Raw genomic sequence first — 23,418 nt, 5'->3', positions numbered from 1 at the left:
CATATTTGATTTCTTCCAATGTAACAAGTGACTCTAACAAGATTTCTCACTTGGGACCTGATAGTGAGATTTCTTCATATTATACCATCACATTACTGAGATAATTAAAGAAAAGTTCAGTGCTCATCGTTGAGGAGAAGACACATTTTAGTAGCTGATTATGGTAAGCGGTGTATCTCGTATCAAAGGCGGTCACCAAATAACCTTTTCCATGAGATGGACCCCTTGTACTTATTTCTCGAGTCCAGATCCTGGAGTAGTCAAAGTTCCATAGTCTCCAGAAAGCAGAAGAAAAAATACTACTCGGGTGATACCAATATCACCCCCCAAAAATGGCTTAACGTATAAAATACTCGACCAATGCAACCAAATCCCATTAATTATAATATAACTGGGTTCACCTCCGCGGCTAAACCAGGCAAAACATGCCTCCATCCCGCTCAAGCATGACGAGCGATGGCCACGAACGCCTGGAACCACGGCTCCTCCGCGCCACCGAAAACGATGATATCCCAGCATTACAGAGCGTAATGGCTCTCGCCCGCGAATATGGCCAATTGTCAGACAATTTCCTCCGCACAGCGCTCATGCGCAGCGCCGAAACGAAATCGCATCAACGCAACGGAATACCTCCTCGGCCTTGGCGCAAAAACAGATGTCGCAAGCAATCGCCCTTCACCGCTCCTCCGCGCTGTCGAGCGCAACCATTACCAGATCGTCCGCTTACTGCTGGACGCTGGTGCGTCTCCGGATAGCTGTGATAAAGAAGGTCGGACGGCGCTCATGACGGCTGCCTGGAAGAATCATGCAGATGTACTTCAGTTGCTGATTCTGCGTGGCGCGGATGTCAATGGGCGGGATTTGCGCCGTAGAACGGCATTGCATAATCTGGCTGCGGATAAGGAATGTCGTTGGGGTTGGGATGAGGGTATTGTGCGATTATTGCTGCGCGCAGATTGCAGAGTAAATGTCCTCGAAGCTCAGGATGAACTCGGTCGAACAGCGCTGCATTGGGCTTGTGCGACGGGAAATTCGCGATTAGCGGAGCTACTGCTCACACCCGTGGATGGCAGGCCTAAGGCGGAGATTGATGCAGTGGAGCTGAGAGGGAAGACTGCGTTGCATGTTGCTACGGCGCATGATCGCGCGGATATCATCCAGCTGTTACTTCAGCACGAGGCCGCTGTTAATGCCTGTAGTGACGGTGGATGGACGCCATTGCACAATGCGTGTGATAAGGGGTGCGAGGCGATTGTGCGAATCCTCTTGCGCGCGGACGCGCATATCAATAGCCAATTGCTGAATGGAGTGACGCCGCTGCACCTGGCTGCGCAGGGTGGTCATCGGGAGGTGGTGGAATGTCTGCTTGAGAGGGCGGACCTGAAGCGACGGGTGCGAGATAATTTTGGAAGCACGCCGTTCTTGCGAGCGGCCCAATTCAAAAGGAGAGATATTGTGCTTTTGTTAGCGCCGTTTAATAACGTGGAGTCGCTCTCAGAGGATGTCAGACTCGCATCTGCGGCTTTTGACAGTACAATTGTGGACTTTGGAAATTTCCATAATGAGAACCGCGTGAAGCGCATGTCAGTTTATAATCTGCTTTATGGTAGGGATCCGGAGAATCCTCGCAAGCAGGCTGTTACGACAGTTCCCGCTGACAGTCGAGGGACGGATTTCCGCTGGATTCATTTGCCGGCGAATAACATGGCTTGGGTGGAGGCGCTGTTGACCAAGTCATTCATTGAAGAGGGAGCTCATGATGTGGATGGGTTTAAGGGGTTGGAGAAATCCTTCAACTATCAGCACCGTGGCCAGAAGATTCACTCGCATTTCATGCGTCCTTTATGCCAGAATACACCTCGAACAATGAGAAGGCGAGAAGAAGAGAAGACAGAAGATCCGCCTACGGATGGCCAGTCCGTTATTACAGACAACAGCTCTGTATATCGCAAACAGAAAGGAGCTGGCGCCAAAGGAGATCGAGGGGATTCGCTTGATGAATCCTATGTAAGCATGGCCGGGAAGAAAAACAAAATCAACCAGAAGCGTGGCAAATCGGGGAGTAATCCTGGGACTCCCAAAACAGAATCCAAATCGAAAGCACCATGGGGCTCCATGGATAAGGGGCGACCATCCCTAACGTCCATGTCTGGAAGTCTATGCAAAGATTCTCATTCTTTAAGCTCTGCTTCCAATGTCTGTGTCTTCATGCCTTACCTTCACTTTGAGACGACAGAGCGCAGACAGAAAATGCAGGATGCGATTCAGCGTGCCGAAAGATGGCGGATTGACCCCCAGGCCGTGAAGCGTATCCGAACTCGGGATGAGATGCTGATCGAGGCGCATATCTCATCATCAACGACGTCGCTTCATGTTCGCCGAACTTTGGACCAGTTCTTCTACCCCAACATTGATACTCAGAGCCGTGATCAAGACCAGGTCGTCTACCGATATCAAACGAAAGGACCCGGGCGCGAAGGGCTAGTCACTGATCCGAAGATCTTCATGGTTGACCAATTGTGGGTGTGGATCTTGGGCACAAACCTGATTGTCACTAGCTTTCCCCAGCGATGGGACCAGCCAAAAAATGATCCGCTCAACGTCCTAGATGGGATTATCGAGGACATTAATTCCAAGACTCGCGATCCTGTGAAGTCAGTGTATGATCTAGCAATTATAATTACTAATCGATGCTCGGGCGTTTTCGATCGACATCGACTAGGCGATGACCAGTATCAATTCTTGGATATGTTTGAGTCGTCTATTGGAATAGCTACTGATCGGGAGACGCTTCTTTTCCAGCGCTTTAATCATGCTTCTGCACAGGCGTCAAGCTGGTTGAAGAGTCATCGCAAGTTGAGCAAATTCGCTCGTAGCAGGAGTCTTTCAGTATCAGGACGTGATGGTGTGCCAGAGGAAGATTCTGAATACGACGATGACTTTTGCCATGCCGATGGCTCACCACTTTTCGTCGATGACCTGCTGGATATTGGCGAGGAGACGGATCTCCTAGCCGAGACAAAAGACATCCGCGATGAACTGAACATGATTCGAACTGTTCTGGAGCATCAAAAACACGTCCTCATTGACTTTCAGGAAGTCATTTGGGAGATTTATCAGGGTCAACACCGTTCCCAGTATGAGGTCAAAAAGCGCTTCAAGGATCAACAGCGCATGATTGATATGCACCTCAAGGATCTTGACCGCATGGACAAACAAGCTGAACGAATCTACCACTCCATCACTGACCTCCTGGATCTCAAACAAAAACATGCCAACGCCTTTGAAGCTCGCTTCGCCCGCGATCAAGCAGCTGGGACATCTCGTCAAAGCAAGACCATCATGGTGTTCACTATCGTTACCATCATCTTCTTGCCGTTATCTTTCATCTCATCTATTTTCACGATCAACATGGAAGAGTTCGGACACTTGACGCTTGCATACGTTGCAAAGTATACATTTGGTGTTGGGTTTGCGATTTCAATTCCCCTCATTCTAATTGCCCTTTCGGTGGATGATATCGGTGATTTCTTCCGCTATGGAAAGCGCCTCATCTCCCGCCGAGACCGAGAGCCAGATCCATTTGAACGCACTGATGTTAACCTGCAAACATTGGAAATTGAGAAGATCCTCAGTCTGGCAAGGTCACGCAGAAGTGCTGATCTGGATTATGGACCTAGTCTGTTGCCTGTTTCTACCCGGGGTACTACTGTCTCCAAAAGACCAGAAGGCCTTCATGTTAATGGATTGACGAATGGCATTTCAAGAAAGAGTTATGACCTACGACGCAGCGTGGATTATAGATCCACTTCATGATGATATGAGACATGACCAATATTTGTTCCTTTTTTCCCTTAGCATGTCTGTGTTCGATCATCTACCTATTCAGATCTACATTTTGCATCTACACCAAAAGTTGGTGATCATCTGTATACAGCTCAATTTTAGTCATACTATTTTGAACATATTATGTATGGGAAAACAAGACTATCTAAATGTAGAAACGCCGACCAATTTGAACTCCTGATGTGTCAAATGAAACCCAATGGATATTCTCCAACACTGCAATGCTGCTCATAGCCTCATCTCATACGTCTAAAGACGCATTCCCTCTGAACCATGCATCATATAGCTCTTCCCATCTCCAAGAATAACAGCCGGATGGTACACATTCATAATCACCATAGCGACGAACATGAGCAGTGCATCAAAGATATAAGTGAAAGCCTCATGTGTCATGAGATATCCAGAATATCCATACTTATACTCGATAAGGCGGTAGATGCATCGAATGAGAATCAGCGTGCAAACAGCATACAGCGCCAGGAGCACTGTCTTCCAGTTACGCTGCTTCCAGCCCTGTCCGGTTGTCCTCTGGATATCCGACGCGGCTTTTGTTGTGGGGTATTTGGAGATACGGAAATGGAATATCGCAGCTGTGACGACGAAGAAACCGAAGAAGAGAAGTTGAACAACTAGACCAAACATCACGACGTTGGAGCCTGTGTTACGGGTGCTTGTTTTATGACTAGCCATGAGACCGCCACCTAGGATAAGGCATTAGTTTAGTTCAATTCAAATGTTATGAGTATATTGTCATTGAGTTCTGAACTTACCGCCTGCTTGGAGAAGGAAGACGAAGACATCTCCAGAGACGAAGATCTTCGTCATCCATTTCACACGGACGATGCACAGACTTTCAGCATTGAGGTAGTGCACTAGTCTTCCGAGAACCATGTATACTGATGCGGCATACATAGGTGGAGCGAGAAGAATCAAGACGGATTGTATAGCGTAGATAGTGACGGAGCTCAGATTGTTGTTGGCATCAGCGCGACAGATGTATCCAATAATTTGAACTGGATGTTATATTAGCATTTTCCAATATAAAAGAGCAAACCTCAAAGCTGCATGGATAGAATCAACTTGAATACATACAGATTCCACCAATCACAAAAGGAATGAAGTAACGGCATCGTGATTTCGTTAATTGCCAAATATGGTACACTGTTGTTGCTGTGAAGAGGAGGATGAAGATCACAGCCGCCGCAATGGACGGATTATATCCGTAAAGATTCTCGCGATTCATGATGTCTTGTCAGTGCTAGTGGGTTGTGTAGCAGAATGCATAGTACCCATCTCCAAAAGGGGGATGAACGGGTACTTATATCAAGACTAGAAAATGCAGTCAATCCCTGTTCAAGTTCATTTCAGATTATCAATTCTTACTACAACCTGAGCCACACTCGCTACCCTGCCAAGATGTTTATTTGTCGGATCCACTTGGCCCACGCGGCAGCCTATGCGATATTCTCGCGTTGAGGTTATAGAGTGGTTCATTTGAGTATCTGAGCACTAACATTGGTGCACATTTTTAATGTCTGTGGGCCCAGTGAGACAGGCAGTGTAATTCCCCGTTAAAAGGTCCGAAATCCTCGCTTTAGACTTTTCAATGCCTGTCAACGGTTCGATATAGAACAATGTGGGTCATATAGTGGAACCGAGTCCAATGCGTATACGCGTATCCGTATCCGCAACGGTATCCGTATTCGAATCTGACTTCTTCTCAGATCTACCCCTTTGCAGCTCCAGACTCAAGTATCGGGCATAGAGTACGCAGGACGGGACTCAAACAAGTCGTGATTGATAGAGTATGGGACCTCGGAGAACTCATCGCAAAAGCCGCAATGGCTGTCCCCAATGCAAAGCGCGTCGTTTAAAGGTTTTTATAACCCCCGAGTCCTTGGACTACCCGGTCTATCCGAACACGTCTCTCATAATATCAGTAGTGCGATGAACGTTATCCATGCACCAATTGCGTTAAGCATGCGATCCACTGTGAATACATGGCTCCAAATGAGCCGCAACAAGGTTCTGATTATGAGACTGTCTCCGTGACTCCCGTCTCTACCGCATCCCCGGTGCCCCAGCCCCCAACTCAACCCCAGATCCCATCACAGCCGCAGGGTCATCCCCATATGGATCCTGTCAGCAATGTGGGGACAATTAGTGCTAATTCTCACCTGCATCATGATGGAGTCGTGTCTGAGCCCGAACAAAAGCCAACTTTGTTCGGCATCTTCCCGAGTGACATACAAGGTCCCCCTATCCGTGATCAAGAGGACTGGGCACTGGATTTGGAATTAATGCATCACTGGTGTACATCTACAAGCAGTACAATCGTGGCTCGTGAAGATGTGCGGCATGTTTGGCGTGTTATCATGCCGATGGAGGGGTACTCGAGTAGATACGTCATGCACGGTCTTCTCGCCCTTGCCGCTTTACATCGCTCGTCCCTGGTTCCAAGTCAACAAGAAAAGGAGCGATATATCAAGGCCTCTGCATTTCATATTAATAGTGGATTGGCGGAGTTCCGAGAACTCATCGCAGTACCTCTAAATAACAGGAACTGGCAGCCTGTGTTTTGTTTTGCGTCAATGATCAATGTGATTTTGTTAGCGACGCCTACTAGACTGGGTGTTTCTAAATTGCCAGCTCCGATTTCCAATGTTGTGGATATGTTCGCGAATCTCAATGGATTGCAGGCTCTTATGGAGCCATTCTTGCATTCTATTCGGAAGACCCAGCTTGCACCTATGGTTAATTCTATTTGGCTGGTGGATCCTGAAATCATTCCCAGGTAAGATTATCGATTCGCAGGAGAGTGGTAGATTGGATCCTGGATTAATATTTTGTCCTTTCAGTCCCGCTCAAGTCTCACAATCCTTGCTTCCACCCGATACCTGGGTTCAAGCCTCCAACCTACATCATTTCATTGACAGCTATGTTTTTCCACGGATGGAAACACAATCTAGCCATGGGAGCGCGGTGAACCCCCAACCTACGAACGATTCTTCGGATCTTCGAAGCCATTACAAAGTTGCTCTCGAGTCTTTCGAACGTGCTTGTCGCTCGATGGAGCTTGCCGGGCTAAATATTGAGAGAGGAACGATCTTTTTGTTCGCACATACGTTAAGCAAAGAGTTCCATCATGAACTTGAAGCGCATGAACCCGCTGCTCTGGTTATCCTGGCTCACTACTGTGTGCTTGTACAACTCGTTGATGATATTTGGTATATGAGAGGTATGGCGTCGCAGTTATTAGAAGATATTGAGAAGTATATTCGGCCTGAATTTCAGGAGTGGTTGGTTTGGCCGAGGCAGTGGGTTTATGAGCGGCGATGATACCCTTTCAAGTTTGTTATATTATAGATTACTAAAAGTGGACGGTTCTTTGTTTCTTAATTGTACTGTGAGTCCAGTCCTTTATATTCCTTTTCTGAAGTTCCTTATGATTACTAGTATTCCTAGTATATGCTCATACCTTTGCAACGTCTTTATACTAGCGTTTACTCATTCATTCTACAATACAGTTAGACTTGGAGAAGATAGACATGTTGATGTATACCACCCGAGTTAGACCCGAATGGAGATTTATTATTCAATCTTGTTCAATCGCAAAAATCACAACTATTAATTCACAAATTCAGAAATCACATATTCATCACTGAAAACACAAACTTAGGAAACCATATTATCTATCCTGTCCTTTACTGCACAGGAATCTTGACATACTCTTTCGCTTCTTCCTCCGACTCGCTTTCAGACTCAGGAGTCAAAGTCCGACTGCGTTCCACGACCATAGCATCCTTCTCATTGAAAGCTTCCCCATCTTCAACAAGAACCTTCTGCTTCGCCTTAGGTTCCTCAATCTTCGGAACGGTAACAGTCAAAATGCCATCTTCAAGTGTGGCAACAATACCATCGACTAAAACAGATGCCGGAGTCTCTCGTGTTCCCAAACGGATCTCCCGCTCAAAAACACCAACTTCACGGGCTCGCTCTTCCATAACAAGAGCTTGGTGCAAATCCTCGTTCATACCGGGTCGGTGAACGATTCCAGTAAGACGCAGTACAGACTCCTCGGCATCGTAGTCGACGTTCAGATCACTCTTCTTCGCACCGGGTAGAGATATCTGCAGAATGTAGGAGGCAGGTGTATCGAAGACATCGGCACTGGGAACGAAGTCGACTTGATTGGAGGTGCCGAAGGGGAATCCAAAGTACTCTGCGAGTTGGCGCATGAATGCCTTATCGGGACCACCGCGACGCTTACCATGGCCATGACGACCGCCCTTGTGATGACCCTTTCCACGGAAAGGACCTCCAAAGCCGAACATGGGGTGAGCGTGGTGGTGGGCGTGGTGGGCGTGGTGAGCGTGGTGAGCGTGGAAGGGGTGGGGTGGGTGAGGGTGAGGGCCAGGGAATCCAAAAGCACCAGGACCTCCGTGAGGACCATGATGATGACCACAACCACCGAAAGGTCCGCCAAAGCCATGCATGCCCTTGTGTCCCTTTCCGTGGGGACCCTTACCCTTGCATCCTCGTCCACCTTTGCCGCCGAATCCGTGAGCCATGCCGTGACGGCCCTTGCCGCCCTTGTGCTTGTGCTTGTCTTTGCGGCAGCAGCGGTCGCTGTCGGACTCAGACTCGGAGGATGAGCTTACTTCTTTCTCGTCGGTCTCAGCGACCTTCTCTGTGGAGGCGTTTGCCTCAGCGGTCTGCTCTGCGCGGGGTGTCTCCGATTCCTCGCCCTGCTCGGGCTGGTTCCATTCGCCGCGGCGGTGCTTGTGACCGTGACGGCCACGACCACGGCCGTGATGATCGTGCTCGGAAGGACCTTCCCATCCCCAAAAAGGAGGAGGGGGTCCGTGGTGGTGGTGACCTGGGCCTCCGAAACCCCAGTAGGGAGGAGGAGGACCATGGTGTGCGCGGTGGCCGTGGTGATGGCCTTTGTGCGCAAAGAAAGGGTGATCCTCAAGACCAGTGGTCGAGGGATCCCAAGTTTGGTTGGGGTGGTTGAGATTGTAGATGGAAGCCATCTTGATGAGATTTGGTATTTAGATCAGAGGGGTGGAATATTGGAGGAGTGATGAGATGTAGTAAGGGTGAGATGAGGAAGATGAAAGGAAGACCAAGGCAAAGAAGTGCGATGTGATCTGATTTCTAAATGAATTTGATATGGGGTGTTCGAGCTTTTTATATACTTGTGGATCCAGGCAGCCATAGTCAGGAGGAGTATGTACTCGTCACCCCCATTATTAGCCACCGGAGCTCTAGCCGTGCTCCACAATTATTCTGCCTTGACCAACTCTGCCCTATGAAACCCTGAAAACTTGATTCTATCGGAGATGCGAGCATTTCGGGAATTCACCGTGCCCAAACAGACGATATCCGAACAGACTGGAATCTTCAAAGAGGTCGGAGAGGCGAAACATGGAACCCGGATATATGTCCAATATGACCAAATCGGGCTTCCAAGTCCGAGTCCACCTGTGATTGGTCTATTCTTAAATACAGCTCGGGGTTTAGACAAAGCCGAGGCTCTGACTCATCGATCTGCGCCACACTCGGCCAATGAGCCACAGTGGCGTCGTCATCCATAGTGTATTAGTGGTCCTACTGTCTACGTACGAGCTGATCATTTTCATCACGTCGAGATTGCTGCGCTTCTAAATCACCCCTATGTATCGCCTATAGACATGAATCACTCACTTTCCCTCTCAATCTCAACATGATGTTCTACCTCGGACATAGCAACAAGATACCCCTTCGTCATACTTCCGCAGCTGGAGTAATTCCAGAACTTGCAATGCTGGCTAAGGTTTCAGCTGTGACTTAAGGGTTATGAGGATCAGATCTTGGATAAAAGAGGGAAAACAGCAACAAGATTGGTTTGCACCGAAGCATCACCTTTAGCTTCGCGTTCAAAAATATCGGAGGGAGGAATACAGGGAGGTGGAGGTGTAGGTGGTTTGAATGTTTTGCCCAATGATCTTGACATATCAAGTGATATCACCTTCGACTCGGAGTCAGGCTGATGTGTCAATATTTTATCACTCACCATACCTCTTCCAAGCTCCAAGTTCACTTCATACCCACTGCTACTAGTGTCGGATGAAGCCTGTGGGGCATAGACCGAACTATTGGACGATGTGATGATAGGTAGGCTCTGACTTCTGATCGATACAGATTGTTGCTTTTGGGTACGAAGTTTCTCAAATAGCCGTATTTTTGGAGGCAGGGATCTGCTGCACTTCGACTAACCTCTTCCCAGTTTTGGTCTTGATGTGATGAGAAAGCGCCCAAATCCGACTCGTGACTGTATTCTGACTCAAATTCTGGCATTCGAAAAGAAAGGCTCATACGGGATTCTTGGAGCAATCTTTCTTTCTTCTTCTTCAGCCACCGTGGCCTGGATGCATATCGATATAATTTGTCAACAGGGAAGACCAAAGGAACTGAGATCACAATAATAAGAGCGAGTACTGCCCACATAGGGTACCAAGCTGCTGATACTGAGAATCTGGTCATACCGAATATGCTCTGATAATATCGTTTGTTAGCCTCTAGCCTGTCCAGGGGATATCCGCCGTGAATGTCGAAGTACATACTGCAACAAATGTCATCGGAAGAAATATAAAAGCAAAGACGTTCAATTCTTTCACGGCTTCTCCTTGGGTCATTGTCTCGATGTTGAATGCCTGGATCCCACAGTTAGCAGTGCTCGGTCGCGGTTCGGGGTGAGATGAACAAACTAGACTGTTCATATTTTCAAGATGTCTCAGAATGACTTGAGAAGTCTCTTCCTGATAAGTAATATCCTCGGAATACTCTCGAGCCCTATCTGCAAGTGGCTGCGTTGCTGTCACATCTTGAAGACGCAGAAAGCGAGTTATTAACACTCATATGGCACGTAGGTGCTCTCTCACTGACAGGATATTTGTAGTTTCATCATGAATTGCGCGAGTCAGTTCAATCAACGACATTGCGCGAGAGGGATCGTGAATCTGCTGGGAATACTCGGTCAGTTTCTTTTTGTCATATTCCAAACCTCTTCCCAATCACCGAAAACATGAAGCAAGTCAGGGAATATCCAAAGAGGATTCTGTTCCAAGCGCTTCCATCTTTTGCCGCTCGATGTGAAGTAGTGAGAGCTCAGGAGCTTTGCAACCGCAGAGCTTGTACAGACAAGGAATATGTCTGTCTTTCCCTCTTGATGCCGCATTCCAAGTGCTGGTGGGACTACCCAGGTTGCAATCGGTAGAAAGCTCACTTGAGGATGGCTCGAATTTGCGGAAGAAGATTTCCCTGTCACTGGTAGAGCACATGGGTGATTTATCAGACAGTAGAACCATGATCCATATAATACAATCAATTATTTGTCCCAACGATGAAAGATCATAACGATACTAAGAACTTGAACCCACCAGCAGGGTCCTTCTGCGCCCGCGGTATCACAGATACATATTGAACCAAGGATGCATTCTAAACAACTTTTTCAAGGAGGTTAGGAGGCATTGTGGCGAAAGTGGTCCTGAGATATTCCCCAACAGCTGGAGTATATCGGTTGATCTGGATTATGCTGATGATTTGTAAATATTCAATCTTGCGAGTTCTGCCACTGGAGGTCATTTTCTACTACGTTGAAGGGAGTCATACCTCACAAGTGGAATATTATGAGACTTGGAGTTGAGCTTTTCTTCAACATACTGAGATAGCTTCTCCTTCAAATCTTCAACGCCATTTCCATGGAATCTTTGCATCGCAAAGAAATTACTGTTTGGATATTGGTACTCGAACAAGTCAGAATGACTCCGAGTTGGACCATTCCAAATTGTGAAATCATATAGTGTGACCATTTTTGTTAATATATGAATTTCAAGAGTCAAATTGCTACATAGAATTTAAAGTGAAAATTCTCATGCATTCAAGGGAAAATTCTCGAGTTTTTAATAGGCGTGTCATCTTGTCTGTGTGATGTGGACAGCTTACGCAAGGTACACAGCCCTGGACATGTATAGCCTTTACACAACCATAAAGACTCAGAAAATGTACTGGGATCCGGTGTAACAGTTCATGCAGGGTGAAAAAGCCACCCATTCTTCTTCATAATAGTAGAAATACTAGCGTGTTATCCCGATTACGTCCTTGATAAGAGCAAAGATATGAGGTGGAGAAGTGGAGATGAAATCGCCTTATCTTTTCACCAAGAGTCACCATCATCCGGCACGTTTGACACTAACTGCTTGGGCTTTCCTATCTGAGTAAGTGGGAATTATGATGATCATGACGAAAGCTTACATTGTGGGCCAAAACCGAATAAATCCCTTATTATAACTGGTGATAAGTAATCTTATCAATTTACATTAAGCTAGATTTGGCTTGATCCCGTGGCGTTGAAGTCAGCTGCATGAAATAAATCAAATAAATCAAATAAAATCAGATCTTGTTAGTAAGTTGTTACTAGTTTCTGGTATTTAATTGGTTCCGCCTGTACATACCGTATTAGATGTTTTAAAATGTAAAGGGGAAACCACGGGGGATAAAGAGACCTTGGCTGCTCACTTCTTCATCCTTTTGAATTCATTCAATCTTGAATATTCTACTTTATCTTTCAAACAATTAACCGACTTTTGTCTATTTGGTTCTAAACTCCATCATGGCTGTTCAACTTAATGCAAAACCCATATCAGCCTCCATGGATCAGGAAGGTCGAAATACTTCCTTCTTTGGTTTGACTCCAAAGTCAAGTGTAAATGCCCCGATTACACTTGAGTCTATGGAAGGTGAGGCGATGTTCGATACTAGGAATGCGAAACCAACTAAGACCCCCCTTCAACTTCAGCTACCTGTCAAACTTGACCCTTCTACCAAGACAGTCCTTGTCGTGGGAGCCGGTATTTCTGGACTCCGCGCCGCGTCCGTGTTAAAGAAGCACGGGTTAAATGTGGTTGTCCTGGAAGCTCGCGACAGGATTGGAGGACGAATCAACACCAGTCGAAAGGAAGGGAAACCAGCTCGGGATATTGGTGCGTAAAGCCGTATGAATTTCCTTTTCAGCAGGCTTTTGCAGGGGTGCTTGTTCGCTCAATTTGGAAACAACCCTAGTGGGTTTCTTCTTGAGTCATAAGTCTACTTTCCACAGAATGCTCTTCCTGAGGGATGAGGTGAACGTTTCTGAGACTAACAAAAATTAAATAGGCGCTGCTTGGATGCATGAGACTTCTCAAAATCCACTGGTTAAACTGGTCCCCAAATTGGGTCTTAAGTATTACTATGATGATGGCACTCCTTTGTACTATACCTCTGAAGGTCGCGCTGGCTCTCAGTTCAAGGCGAAGAAAGTAGCCGATGAGTTTGCGGACTACGCTGAGTGGTTCTATGAAACGCATCCTAACGCCCAAGATCGGAGTGTCGATGATTTCATACGAGACTTCACAAGGGAACACCCCTTGATCACTGACGATGAACGATTATGGGCTCCTCAGGCCGTTCGGGAAATCGAGCAGTGGATCGGAACGAGTACAGATCAAGCATCATCAAAGTACTTGAGCTATTTCGTTACCGAGCGAAATCTCTACATGAAAGATGGTTATGATACCATCGTGAAATGGACCGCTCAAGATCTTGTCAATAGTCCTGGATCAATCCATTTGAATCAAGTCGTGAATGCGATAAATTGGAGCGATGACCCATCTGCTCAAATCTCCGTCCAATGTTCAAATTCCACTGATGAGAACTCATTAAAAACGTTCATCGGTGATGCGATCGTCGTCACAACACCTTTGGGCACATTCCATCATAACCTCGTCTCTTACAACCCTCCTATTCCTCAAGATATCCAAAAAGGCATCGAAAACATGAGTTACGGTGCCCTTGGCAAAATATTCTTTGAGTTCACCGATGTATTCTGGTCCAAAGATCATGATCAGTTCATCTATTACCCCACTCCTGAAGAAATGAGTGAAGGGAGCGTCGCATCCTCCGATGGCTCTGAAGCACCGGACAGTATCTTGAACTATGCCACTGTGACGGTTAATCTGTTACTTGTGGCAGATAGTAAAGAGCTCTGCATCCAGGTCGTTGAACCTCTCACGCAAAAAGTGGAAGCGATGACCGACAAGGAGGAACTGTATGAGTTCTTCGAACCTCTGTTCAAGCTTATGCGCAAAGAGCCGTATAAGGCTTTGCCGCAAGTCACGAGTATCGAGTCAACTTGCTGGACTCAGGATCGCTTCGCTGGATTCGGAACATATTCTGCCGAGAAGGTTGGCGATAATCCTCACATTCTGATCGATGCAGTGGAGGGCCGGACAAATAGCAAGCTGCAGTTCGCGGGCGAACACTTGACTATTGCTGGCAATGGATGTGTGCATGGTGCTTTTGCAACCGGTGAGGCTGCTGCGAAGAGGATACTCAATACCCTTGGTGTTGAGTTTAATGAGGATCTGGTGGTTATTGGTTAAGGGTATTATCAGGTACTCAGTTCGGTGGTTACTTGATTCTAGATAATTCAAGTTATTATTAGTCCGCTGAATCAATGACTTCATTATTCAATTCAAGTTCATCATCACGAGAAAGTAAAGTACAGCAACTGAACGTAGCATTCTTCGAACAAGTACAGTGAGTATGTATGATTAGTTTGTCCAATAACATTTGACTGATCTCATTTATCGGCCAAAGTGCTTCAGCTCAAGATATCTTGCTGGGATGTAGGTCAGAGCTGTCACAACAAGTGTAAACTCATTAGCGACATCGCCTCCCTCCTCTCCAATCAACTTAGCGAGAGGACCGATGAACCAGGTCTCATCCATTCCCATACACCATGCCACAATGCCGAGGACGAACGCGACCCCTGCACCAATACCCAAAGGAAGTCGTGCTGGATCGTTCCATCCTTCCAAGTCATAGTTTTCAAATTTGCCCTTCCGGAAAATGAAATGCTCTTCGAAAAGGATGACGGTATACCCGGTGCACCAGTATCCCAACAAGCTGAGGAAATCCTGAAGATAGGTGTTCAGCTTCTCGCGACCACCGATAGACAGTGCAAGAATGCAGACAAAGCAGAAAAGTGTCCAAAGGAATCGAGGGACGCGCGCAAATGGTCGCGAAAGCTGCTGGAAGGAGATCGCAGAACTGTAGATACTAATGACGTTGACGTTGATACCAGATAACACGAGGAGGGTAAGAAGGAATTTGGCGAATCCACGGGGGTAGAGCATATCCTGAATAAGGTATCCAACACCTTGATCCTCGTATGCGTTGTACCATTCGGGCTTGTTGTTCAATGCAGATGCGACCACACAACCAGCCACCATGCCGATGGAAGTGGGGATCGAGATGCCGAAAGTAGTCATCAGGAAAACCTTGACACGACTCACATCGGCAGGGTAGTTAACGTAGTAGTCACTAGCCAAGGTACACCAGGAGGCACTGGAGCCATAAACAATGGCGATAAAATTGAGCAGAGCGCCGGACAAGGTAAGACCAGATGCGGTAGGAGGTGCTGAGGTATCGGCGTACTTTCCTGTTTCACCAAAGATGATGAGGAAAATAATGAAGAAGATAACCCAAGCCCATCGTTCGTAGATAAGAATGGCGTTTAATCCAACGAACGAGATGAACAGAGCGACGACAGCCAGAATGACAATTCCAAGAATCAAAGAGACATGACCATCCGAAACTGCAGTCAGGGCCAGACCTCCTGTAATACATGCGACAGCAGCCCAACCCAATTGCTGGATACCGTTCAACAGAGCAACAACCTTATTAGGCCACCAGCCGAAACTGTATCGACTCACACTGATCTGACGCAAACCGGTCGCGGCACCGAAGGTCGCACAATAGCCAGTAAGTGCGCCACCGAGAATCGAGGCGAAGATCGCGATGGGAATCGATTGTCTGAGAGACAGACCAAGCTCCCATCCTATGAATCCAGTCGCAAAGCAAGAGGTGTTCATGGTACAACTTGCCCACAAGGCTGCCATGGAGATTTCCTCCACCCAATGGACCTTCCTCCTGTCTTCTGGCCGTTTTCGAACAATGGCCTCAGACTCAAGACCCAATTTCTCGTCCACTCTAGCTTCCACAGCGCGCATCTTGGCCATGATGCCAGTCTCGGCAGGCGCATTGTTATCGAAGGAATCTTGAGAATTCTGATCGACAGTATAATTGGCCTTTTCAAGGCCTTGCTCTGGATCGGTAGCCATAGTGTGAGTGTACGCGACGAGAGTATAGGGAAGGAGAAATGCAAATAAGAAAAAAAAAAGTTTCTCGTTAACCTTGGAACCAAAAAAAACCTCACGTGGTAGTTTTTTAAAGGGGATTGCGGGGAGAGATAACGTTTTCCCATCTAATTAGTCTAATCAGTGAATAGAACCAATGAACAGCTTGAACGGCCGGACTCCGGCGAATAATACCACCTGAGACCGTCGCTTGCCACGCTAAATTAACGCATTCCACGCTAGTTATCCATTGGCTGAGTTGGCTGTTGTGCTTATCCGAATCTTGTTTGATTCCATTCCAGCTGCGGCTAGGATCGGGATTGTAGCGAATTAAAACAATTCTCTTGACAAAGATTTAATGCAGTTGATGTCTTGAATGAATGCACCAGCTCATGTCGGGTAGAGAGTGCTACACATTGACTCAGACGTCTGATTTCCACTTGTGGATTTTTTTGTGGAGTTTTCCCTTATGGAGTCAAAGGCTTCGGAGAACCTTATCTATCGAGGATTTGTGTATCTCAGCATTGGCAATGCAAGAGTGCGGTTGAGATATCTTCCCTGACATCGCTTATGCTTATCGTTCTTCTCCTCACTGGTCAATATTCATGGAGGTTTTTGCCTGTCTTTTCTCTCGGTCTTCTCCGTACACGACGCGGCGTGCCCGTGCAACACTCTAGTCCTTCCCCAGCCCCTTCGGGTATCAAGCACCAATTGGGGTGAGTGCCACTCTGTCTCCACTGTGCGGGCCTCTTTACCGAGTAGACAGCGTCTCAACAGGAAGTGCCATACCATATGGAAAAAGGAAAGAGCCAAGGTAAATATTAACTTCCTGTCATGTTCGAGTGTGCAAAACAGCGCACAGAATAGAAAACACGATTGGGTTGCTCCAAAAAATTGTGTGTGCGGAGATTCTCCTTTGGGCCGATGTGCCTTGGCTTTGCGTTCCTAGTTGATCAGGTTACCAAAAGAATGGAAACAACACCCGAGACAGGAAAAAAATTGGAGAGACATCACATCCATACTATATGACTGAATGGAGGCTCCAGATTCCCAGATGCTGATTCTTGACTCGGAAAATATTGAGCTCCTAGCTCGGTTGCCTTTCAACCCTCATTCGGGTTGGACAGGAACACAGATGCCACAGTTGTGAAGCGAATGAAAAATAAGCAATTTAGCATAGTGGAATACTTCCAACTGCCTTATCAACAAAGCCGAAAGTATTTGCTGTCAATGATTGGATTGAATTCGAGCCAAATGAGTCTATAGTCCAAGCTAGATCAAATGAAGATCTAAAGGTGTGGCATGATTGTGGGGCCTGAGGCTCACATCTACCACCTGACCCCGCACGAGGGGATTGTTTCTAACTTCTGCATCTCTCTCCTTCTTCTTCCTTAAAGTTCCCAAGACTCATTGCCAACATTCTTTGAATGCTGAAATATTGAAAACATGAAGAAAAATGACCTGCCTGATTCTCCCGATCGGTTTCAGTGGCACGTGCTGTGAAACCTTCACCGATCACCCCGAACGGTTCCGGGTTTCCCCTTGAGGATAGGGAGCTGACTCTTCCATCCTTCATACTGATCTACTGAGCTCCCAACAGTCTCGGAATGGATGTTCGGGAGCTCAAGAACCCGATACCAAGCGGGCTGAAGTGGAGCTGAGCAATGCCTGAGATTCCGATCCGATTCTACCCTGTGCATCTTGTAGCACGCCTACCGAAGATGAAGTCATGGATGTGTCAGCGAAAGTCTATGACAAGCTATATCAGCTTTATTAAAAAAAACATACAATAATTGGCGTTTCTGCAGCTAATAATGCAGGTTTTCTTCTACTGATATCAGCTCCTCGGATTCCGATTGATCGCGTGATTCTCGCCTTACACCCCAGGGCCCAGCTTCATATTCGAAAGTTGAATTACAAGCATTGGAGTCGTCCATACATCGATTATCCTTCCTCGAACAGACGACACTTATACATCTTTATTATGCCTGCCCGGCCGATAGGCGCTTTGCGCTCACGGCGCATTCAATGTACCAGTCTGCGCCCGGCTGTTCGTTCGCGTGCTGACACTGGTCAATGCAAACCCGTCTTCTGTACCACTACCTCGAATCTTCTCCCAGACAGAAGCTACGCAACACGAATTGAGCACACAGAAGCCTCCCCCACTAGTGATGTGCAAAAGGAACGAGTGGTAATCCTCGGATCGGGATGGGGCGGGTATACTATGTCGCGCCGGCTTTCCCCGCAATCATTTTCGCCCATCGTCATCTCACCACGGTCCTACTTCGTATTTACGCCGCTTCTTACCGATGCAGCCAGTGGGTCTCTTGATTTTTCGAATATCGTCGAGCCTGTCCGAGATCCACATGCGAAGGTCGATTTCATCCAAGCTGCTGCAAGATCAATTGACTTGAAGAAAAAGACTGTTTTATGTGAAGCTACTGTTGTAAAGAGTGGTGTAACTGAGACTCCACGTACCTCCGACGATGACAAGGAACTCAATGACAGTCATGAGGCCAAGTCCAAACACCCAACCCAGGACTACCGCTGGTGGGAACAGGGCGAGATGTTTGAAGTACCCTACGACAAGCTTGTTATCGCGGTCGGTGCCGTCAGTCGCACCTTTGGTACGCCGGGTGTCAGAGACAACGCTATGTTCTTCAAGGATATTGGTGATGCAAAGCGGGTGAAGCGGCGTGTACGTGAATGCTTCGAGCTGGCGGTCCTTCCAACAACCACTCCTGAAATGCGCGAATGGCTACTGCACTTTGCAATTGTTGGAGCGGGCCCCACTGGCACTGAACTCGCGGCATCACTTCGTGATTTCATCTACAAGGATATGATGGTTCTCTACCCTGCTCTCAATGGTATTCCTAAGATCAGTCTCTATGATGTGGCTCCCAAGATGCTGTCAATGTTTGATGAGTCACTCTCTCAATATGCCATGGAAACAATGAAGCGGGAAGGTGTTGACATCAAGACCTCTCACCACGTAGAGGGCTTGCGGTGGGGCTCCCCTGGTGACCCGCCTCCATATGAGATGGACCCGAAACGCTGTTTGACCTTGACAACTGCAGAGGAGGGCGAGGTTGGAGTCGGTATGTGTGTCTGGGTGACTGGCAACGCAATGAACAAGTTCATCAGCCAGTCACTTGACAAAGTGGCCGACTTCCCTACTGAATCCGTTAAACCCGACTCAACACCGGCAGTGAATGATGAAAACTCGTCATGGAAGTTCAAAAAAGTTTCAAAGACAGGCGCTCTTCTTGTTGACGGTCACCTCCGAGTACAACTACAAGACCATAACGGCCAGACTGCAGTCCTGCAGGACGTTTTTGCCTTGGGAGATAACGCAATGCCTGAGACTGGATCACCTCCAGCAACAGCGCAAGCTACTGGTCAAGAAGCAAAGTGGTTGGCGCAACGTCTGAACAAGAGTGATATAGATCGGATGCCATCTTTTTCTTTCAAGAATCTTGGCACAATGGCATACATTGGGAGTGAGCGAGCATTGATGCAGATCCCACATGACGGGAAGACTGGCGACCGTCATAGGTATCTACCTGAAGGTCTTACTGGAAGAACGGCATCTCTAGTTTGGAATGCAGCATATATTGGTATGAGTATCAGCTGGCGAAACAGGATAAGAATTGCCTTTCGATGGACCCTCAACAGGCTTTTTGGAAGGGATATCTCCCGCTTCTAGAGCAAATTGGAATTGGAATAGACATCAAAAATAAAACTCTTCTCATTTCAATGCTGCTCCTGAGATCTTAAACTAGTATTTCTCCTATATACACAGACTCACTCTCACTCTCTCTCCCTTCTCTTACTCTTCTCTCACTCTGCTCTCTCTTCTCTCTTACTCTTCTCTCTCTTCTGTCTCTCTCGCAGACACAGACTAGGACTGGTGCACCCAGACCATATGCCAAAAATCAGCAACAAATGAGCCACCATCTTCTAAGAGCCCTTGGAAAGCTTTACTTTCACCAATTTGTCCAAGGACAGAAACCACAAACCGTGTCACCAGATCTCTCATAGGGTCACTGTTGTCCCCATAATTTGGTGGTGTATTATCATACACAAAACGGACAAGTTTAACAATGGCTTCAATTCCGCTTGGATAAACCTTGAAGTTGGCCAGAGTCTCAAACATTTTAGCCAGGATCAAGGTGCGTAATGATTCAATAAGATATTTGTCCGCGAGAACGTAAAGGCGGGCTTGACCGAGGAAAACAGGTGTAAAGTCTTGGCGGTGATCTGTGTTCCTAGGAGGTTTGAATTCTAAGTTGGATTCATCGTGAAGACTTGAGTCGGTTGCAACCAAGGTTTCCGAGAATAATTCTTGTAAAGTGGTCGTCTGGATCTCTTTGTACTTGATTTCAATTTCAGTACTGTGGGAACCTTCAACCTGGGGATGGCAATCTGGATAAATTTCAGGCTCCTCAGGCTCAGGCGCAGGCTCCTCAGGTTCCTCAGCAGTTGCCCATGGTGGCCTATTACGACTGCTAGTGGCGGTCCTCATGTGTTCTCTAAGCATTTTCCTGGTCATCCCAGATAGTGCCGTACGTTGGCTGGGGGCATCATAAGCCTCAGCAGGTTCCGCTTCACCATAACCATAACCCTGCTCGGGCTCGATAGCTGGCTCTTCACAAGGCTCACTGGGCACAGCCTCTTCTGGAGGTGAAATATAAGACGGACTCGGGGGCGAGTAATTTCGCAAATAAGCAAATTCACAAAGCCGAGCAAATGTATTTCCGTCAACATCTGACCATTCAACGCGCCTGGTCTTTGCTTCGATCATCTCGCCGTTCATGAGGGAATTTAGAACCGGGGAAAGTCCGGCTATGGCAGAGGAGTGTACTGTGACTTCTTTCTTGTCGTCGCCATCGCCGATGACAAAAGTGAAAAGGGGCGAGGTAAGATATCTGGAAACCTCATTATTAGGCTCAGATCAGGGCATTTTGATATCATCGACTTACTCCCAGAACCTGCCTTCCATTTTGACAAGCGATCGAACCGAGAAAAGGAAACTCCACGATGGCTTTGCTTGGAAGAGTGAGAGGGTCAGAAATAGGGCGTTGGGGTTTCTACTAGTATTTGTAACATCATCCATTGGATTTCGTTTGCCCAACAACGCTCTTGCAGTTGTGTCGTTCTTTTGTTGCTTGATGTATGGAAACCTGCATAGGTGGGTCTTCAGGGCCAATTAAACATGATATGTAAACGCCAGAGAAACTTGAGCTCAGATTGGTTTCATTGCGAGCAGAAACCTTCTCGTGGCTCTAGAAAAAAGCTTCCGAGATATTAATTGTGGTGAAGGTTGGAAAGCTCTGATACTGTTCATGCTATGGATGTAACCTGTGAGCTTCAGTGGAATGTAGTTTTCTTGTGTTCCTCAGGTTGAGCTCGGTGTAGCTAAAAAGTGGTAGGGATCCTCGATTGAGATGTTCTTTGACAAGAAGACCTGGAATAGAAATAATAATTGGAATTGCACAAACCATAAAAATGAAACTTTCTCATTACCACGAACTAGGAATATCAGATTTCATGTTTCGCCATGCTTTTCAAATAATGATAGCATCCATTCTGAGTCTGTGTAAACGAGCTTTCATGATCACGCCATATTCCAGATAATTTCCAGAATTCCGTGACAAAGGGGCCACCCTCGTTCAGTAAGTCTTGAAAAGAGTCAGTCTGGCCAATTTGGCCAACAACAGAAACCACATATCGCGTCACCAGATTTCTCATAGCATCGGTGCTCCCCTCATGATCCTCATGTGTATTCTCGTAGACGAATCTAACGAGTTCTGCAATCCCTTCCAGTGCCGTTTCAAAGAGTTTGAAATGTCCCAGAGATAGAAACATGTGGTAAAGAACAATATTGCGTAGGACATCGATGCAATATTTGTCTGCTTGGATGTAAAGACGAACATGACCGAAGAAAACAGGTCTAAAATCCTCTGAGGCGTTGTGATTTTGAAGCGCCAGATTGTGCTTCAAGCGGACTTGTGCATCTGGGACGACCAGATATTTCGAGAATACACGTTTCAAATCTTCAGAAGGAATCTTCAGTTTCTTTGATGGGACCTCAATCTGCTTGGTTTGAGGCGTAGAAACAGGCCTATCAAAAGAGGAGGATGCTGATGATTGGTCGTTTTGCTGAGGGTTTATTGCTTGCCGCTTAGGTTCAGGCTCAGCTTGGGAAGGCTCTGTTAGCTGACGCTTGAGTACAGGCTCTTTATCTGCAACCGAAGAAGATTCCACACGCGGTAAAGATGGACGTGGGGGCGCGTAGCTGCCTAGATAAGCAAATTCACAGAGTCAAGTGAAAATGTCTGCGTCAATGTCTGGCCATTCGACACGTCCAGTTGTCGCTTCCAACATTCCCCCATTGATGAGTGCCTTGAGACCCTGCGACAGGCTGGCGATGGGAAAAGAGTGCACTTGAATTTCTTTCTTTTCGGCGCCAATAATGAAAGTGGTGAGGGGTGAGTTGATAAACCTGAGAGTCATTCATTAGACTCTCATCATGACAAGCTTCCAAGATTGAGATCGTTTACTTACCTCCCAAACCTGCCGTCTATGATGAAGTGGCTCGCACTGAGAGCCTCAGTACTCGATGGTCTTGTGGGGATGAGAGAGTGACACGAAGAGGAGGTAGATGAGAAAGGGAAGTTGGAAGGGAAATGGGAAGTGAAAGGGAAACTCGGAGGCTGAGCGGTATTGAGTTTGTTTGCTACAACCAAGAATTGATTTTGTTTGTCAAACGCTCTCGAGTGCCCAGAAGCCCAGGTGCTCGGCCAACTGGGCAAGAAGCTTGATTAAGAGGAACCTCAATATCATTCTAATCAGATTAACTTGTAATTTGAAGGTTTGCCCATATGGTATACTAGTACCTGCACATGTCTGGGTCAGTCGAAAATGGCCAATCAACCTTGGAAGCATGATAGCTTGGAGGTGAGCACCAGACCATCTTGAAATCAGATTCAACGCATCACTAGTAGAATATATCTCCTGGCTTTAGATACACAGGAGCTTCCAAGACATCATTTAGGAGAATGTTGGAAAACTCCCTGATTCCTTTCAAGTTCATGTCGCGTGCACACCATTGTGCTCCTCATAATTCTGAGCACAGCCTAGTTCAATATGGAGGTTTGACAGAGATGGCTTTCGACGAAATAATCTTAGGTGAACAAGTCCAAGGTTCAAATGTTTGAGTTGCAATCGTTGAAAGGTTTCAAGGGGGGAATATCACTCGGCTTCGGACTTTCTAGTTATTCCCTCAAAAGACACGGAAATACAAATATTCCGCCACATCCATCTTCATGTGAAATATTCTCATCTCAGC

General features: G+C 46.9%; 10 protein-coding genes across 10 annotated transcripts; 4 read left to right on the top strand and 6 right to left on the bottom strand.

The window, feature by feature from the left end:
- Positions 1-425: 425 nt before the first annotated feature.
- On the top strand, positions 426-3,816 carry N7483_006746 (ankyrin repeat protein; the record flags this gene model as incomplete). The annotated part of the gene is made up of 2 exons (XM_057090183.1): positions 426-527; positions 583-3,816. The coding sequence occupies 2 exons, from the start codon at positions 426-428 to the stop codon at positions 3,814-3,816; spliced, it is 3,336 nt and encodes a 1,111-aa protein (XP_056944924.1).
- Positions 3,817-4,095: 279 nt separating this feature from the next.
- Positions 4,096-5,089, bottom strand: N7483_006745 (RTA1 domain-containing protein; the record flags this gene model as incomplete). Its single annotated transcript, XM_057090182.1, has 3 exons — positions 4,096-4,547; positions 4,617-4,859; positions 4,939-5,089. 3 exons carry the CDS (start codon positions 5,087-5,089, stop codon positions 4,096-4,098), a joined length of 846 nt encoding a protein of 281 aa, XP_056944923.1.
- A 564-nt stretch (positions 5,090-5,653) lies between these two features.
- Positions 5,654-7,185, top strand: N7483_006744 (Zn(II)2Cys6 transcription factor domain-containing protein; the record flags this gene model as incomplete). Its single annotated transcript, XM_057090181.1, has 3 exons — positions 5,654-5,722; positions 5,790-6,640; positions 6,705-7,185. 3 exons carry the CDS (start codon positions 5,654-5,656, stop codon positions 7,183-7,185), a joined length of 1,401 nt encoding a protein of 466 aa, XP_056944922.1.
- Positions 7,186-7,550: 365 nt separating this feature from the next.
- N7483_006743 (Hsp20/alpha crystallin family protein) lies at positions 7,551-8,882 on the bottom strand (the record flags this gene model as incomplete). Its single annotated transcript, XM_057090180.1, has 1 exon — positions 7,551-8,882. One exon carries the CDS (start codon positions 8,880-8,882, stop codon positions 7,551-7,553), a length of 1,332 nt encoding a protein of 443 aa, XP_056944921.1.
- Positions 8,883-10,925: 2,043 nt separating this feature from the next.
- Positions 10,926-11,198, bottom strand: N7483_006742 (uncharacterized protein; the record flags this gene model as incomplete). Its single annotated transcript, XM_057090179.1, has 1 exon — positions 10,926-11,198. The coding sequence occupies one exon, from the start codon at positions 11,196-11,198 to the stop codon at positions 10,926-10,928; it is 273 nt and encodes a 90-aa protein (XP_056944920.1).
- Positions 11,199-12,502: 1,304 nt separating this feature from the next.
- Positions 12,503-14,309, top strand: N7483_006741 (flavin monoamine oxidase family protein; the record flags this gene model as incomplete). Its single annotated transcript, XM_057090178.1, has 2 exons — positions 12,503-12,872; positions 13,045-14,309. 2 exons carry the CDS (start codon positions 12,503-12,505, stop codon positions 14,307-14,309), a joined length of 1,635 nt encoding a protein of 544 aa, XP_056944919.1.
- A 204-nt stretch (positions 14,310-14,513) lies between these two features.
- Positions 14,514-16,052, bottom strand: N7483_006740 (putative nucleoside transporter; the record flags this gene model as incomplete). Its single annotated transcript, XM_057090177.1, has 1 exon — positions 14,514-16,052. The coding sequence occupies one exon, from the start codon at positions 16,050-16,052 to the stop codon at positions 14,514-14,516; it is 1,539 nt and encodes a 512-aa protein (XP_056944918.1).
- A 1,999-nt stretch (positions 16,053-18,051) lies between these two features.
- On the top strand, positions 18,052-19,773 carry N7483_006739 (putative pyridine nucleotide-disulfide oxidoreductase; the record flags this gene model as incomplete). The annotated part of the gene is made up of 1 exon (XM_057090176.1): positions 18,052-19,773. One exon carries the CDS (start codon positions 18,052-18,054, stop codon positions 19,771-19,773), a length of 1,722 nt encoding a protein of 573 aa, XP_056944917.1.
- Positions 19,774-19,968: 195 nt separating this feature from the next.
- On the bottom strand, positions 19,969-21,069 carry N7483_006738 (uncharacterized protein; the record flags this gene model as incomplete). Its single annotated transcript, XM_057090175.1, has 2 exons — positions 19,969-20,995; positions 21,050-21,069. The coding sequence occupies 2 exons, from the start codon at positions 21,067-21,069 to the stop codon at positions 19,969-19,971; spliced, it is 1,047 nt and encodes a 348-aa protein (XP_056944916.1).
- A 539-nt stretch (positions 21,070-21,608) lies between these two features.
- On the bottom strand, positions 21,609-22,462 carry N7483_006737 (uncharacterized protein; the record flags this gene model as incomplete). The annotated part of the gene is made up of 2 exons (XM_057090174.1): positions 21,609-22,365; positions 22,431-22,462. 2 exons carry the CDS (start codon positions 22,460-22,462, stop codon positions 21,609-21,611), a joined length of 789 nt encoding a protein of 262 aa, XP_056944915.1.
- Positions 22,463-23,418: the final 956 nt, after the last annotated feature.

The sequence above is a fragment of the Penicillium malachiteum genome, assembly GCF_028827825.1.
Source record: "Penicillium malachiteum strain IBT 17515 chromosome Unknown utg000003l:1.0-4950554.0:1.0-4952489.0, whole genome shotgun sequence".
Classification (NCBI taxonomy): Eukaryota; Fungi; Ascomycota; class Eurotiomycetes; order Eurotiales; family Aspergillaceae; genus Penicillium; species Penicillium malachiteum.
This window is presented reverse-complemented; position numbering and strand designations above follow the sequence as displayed.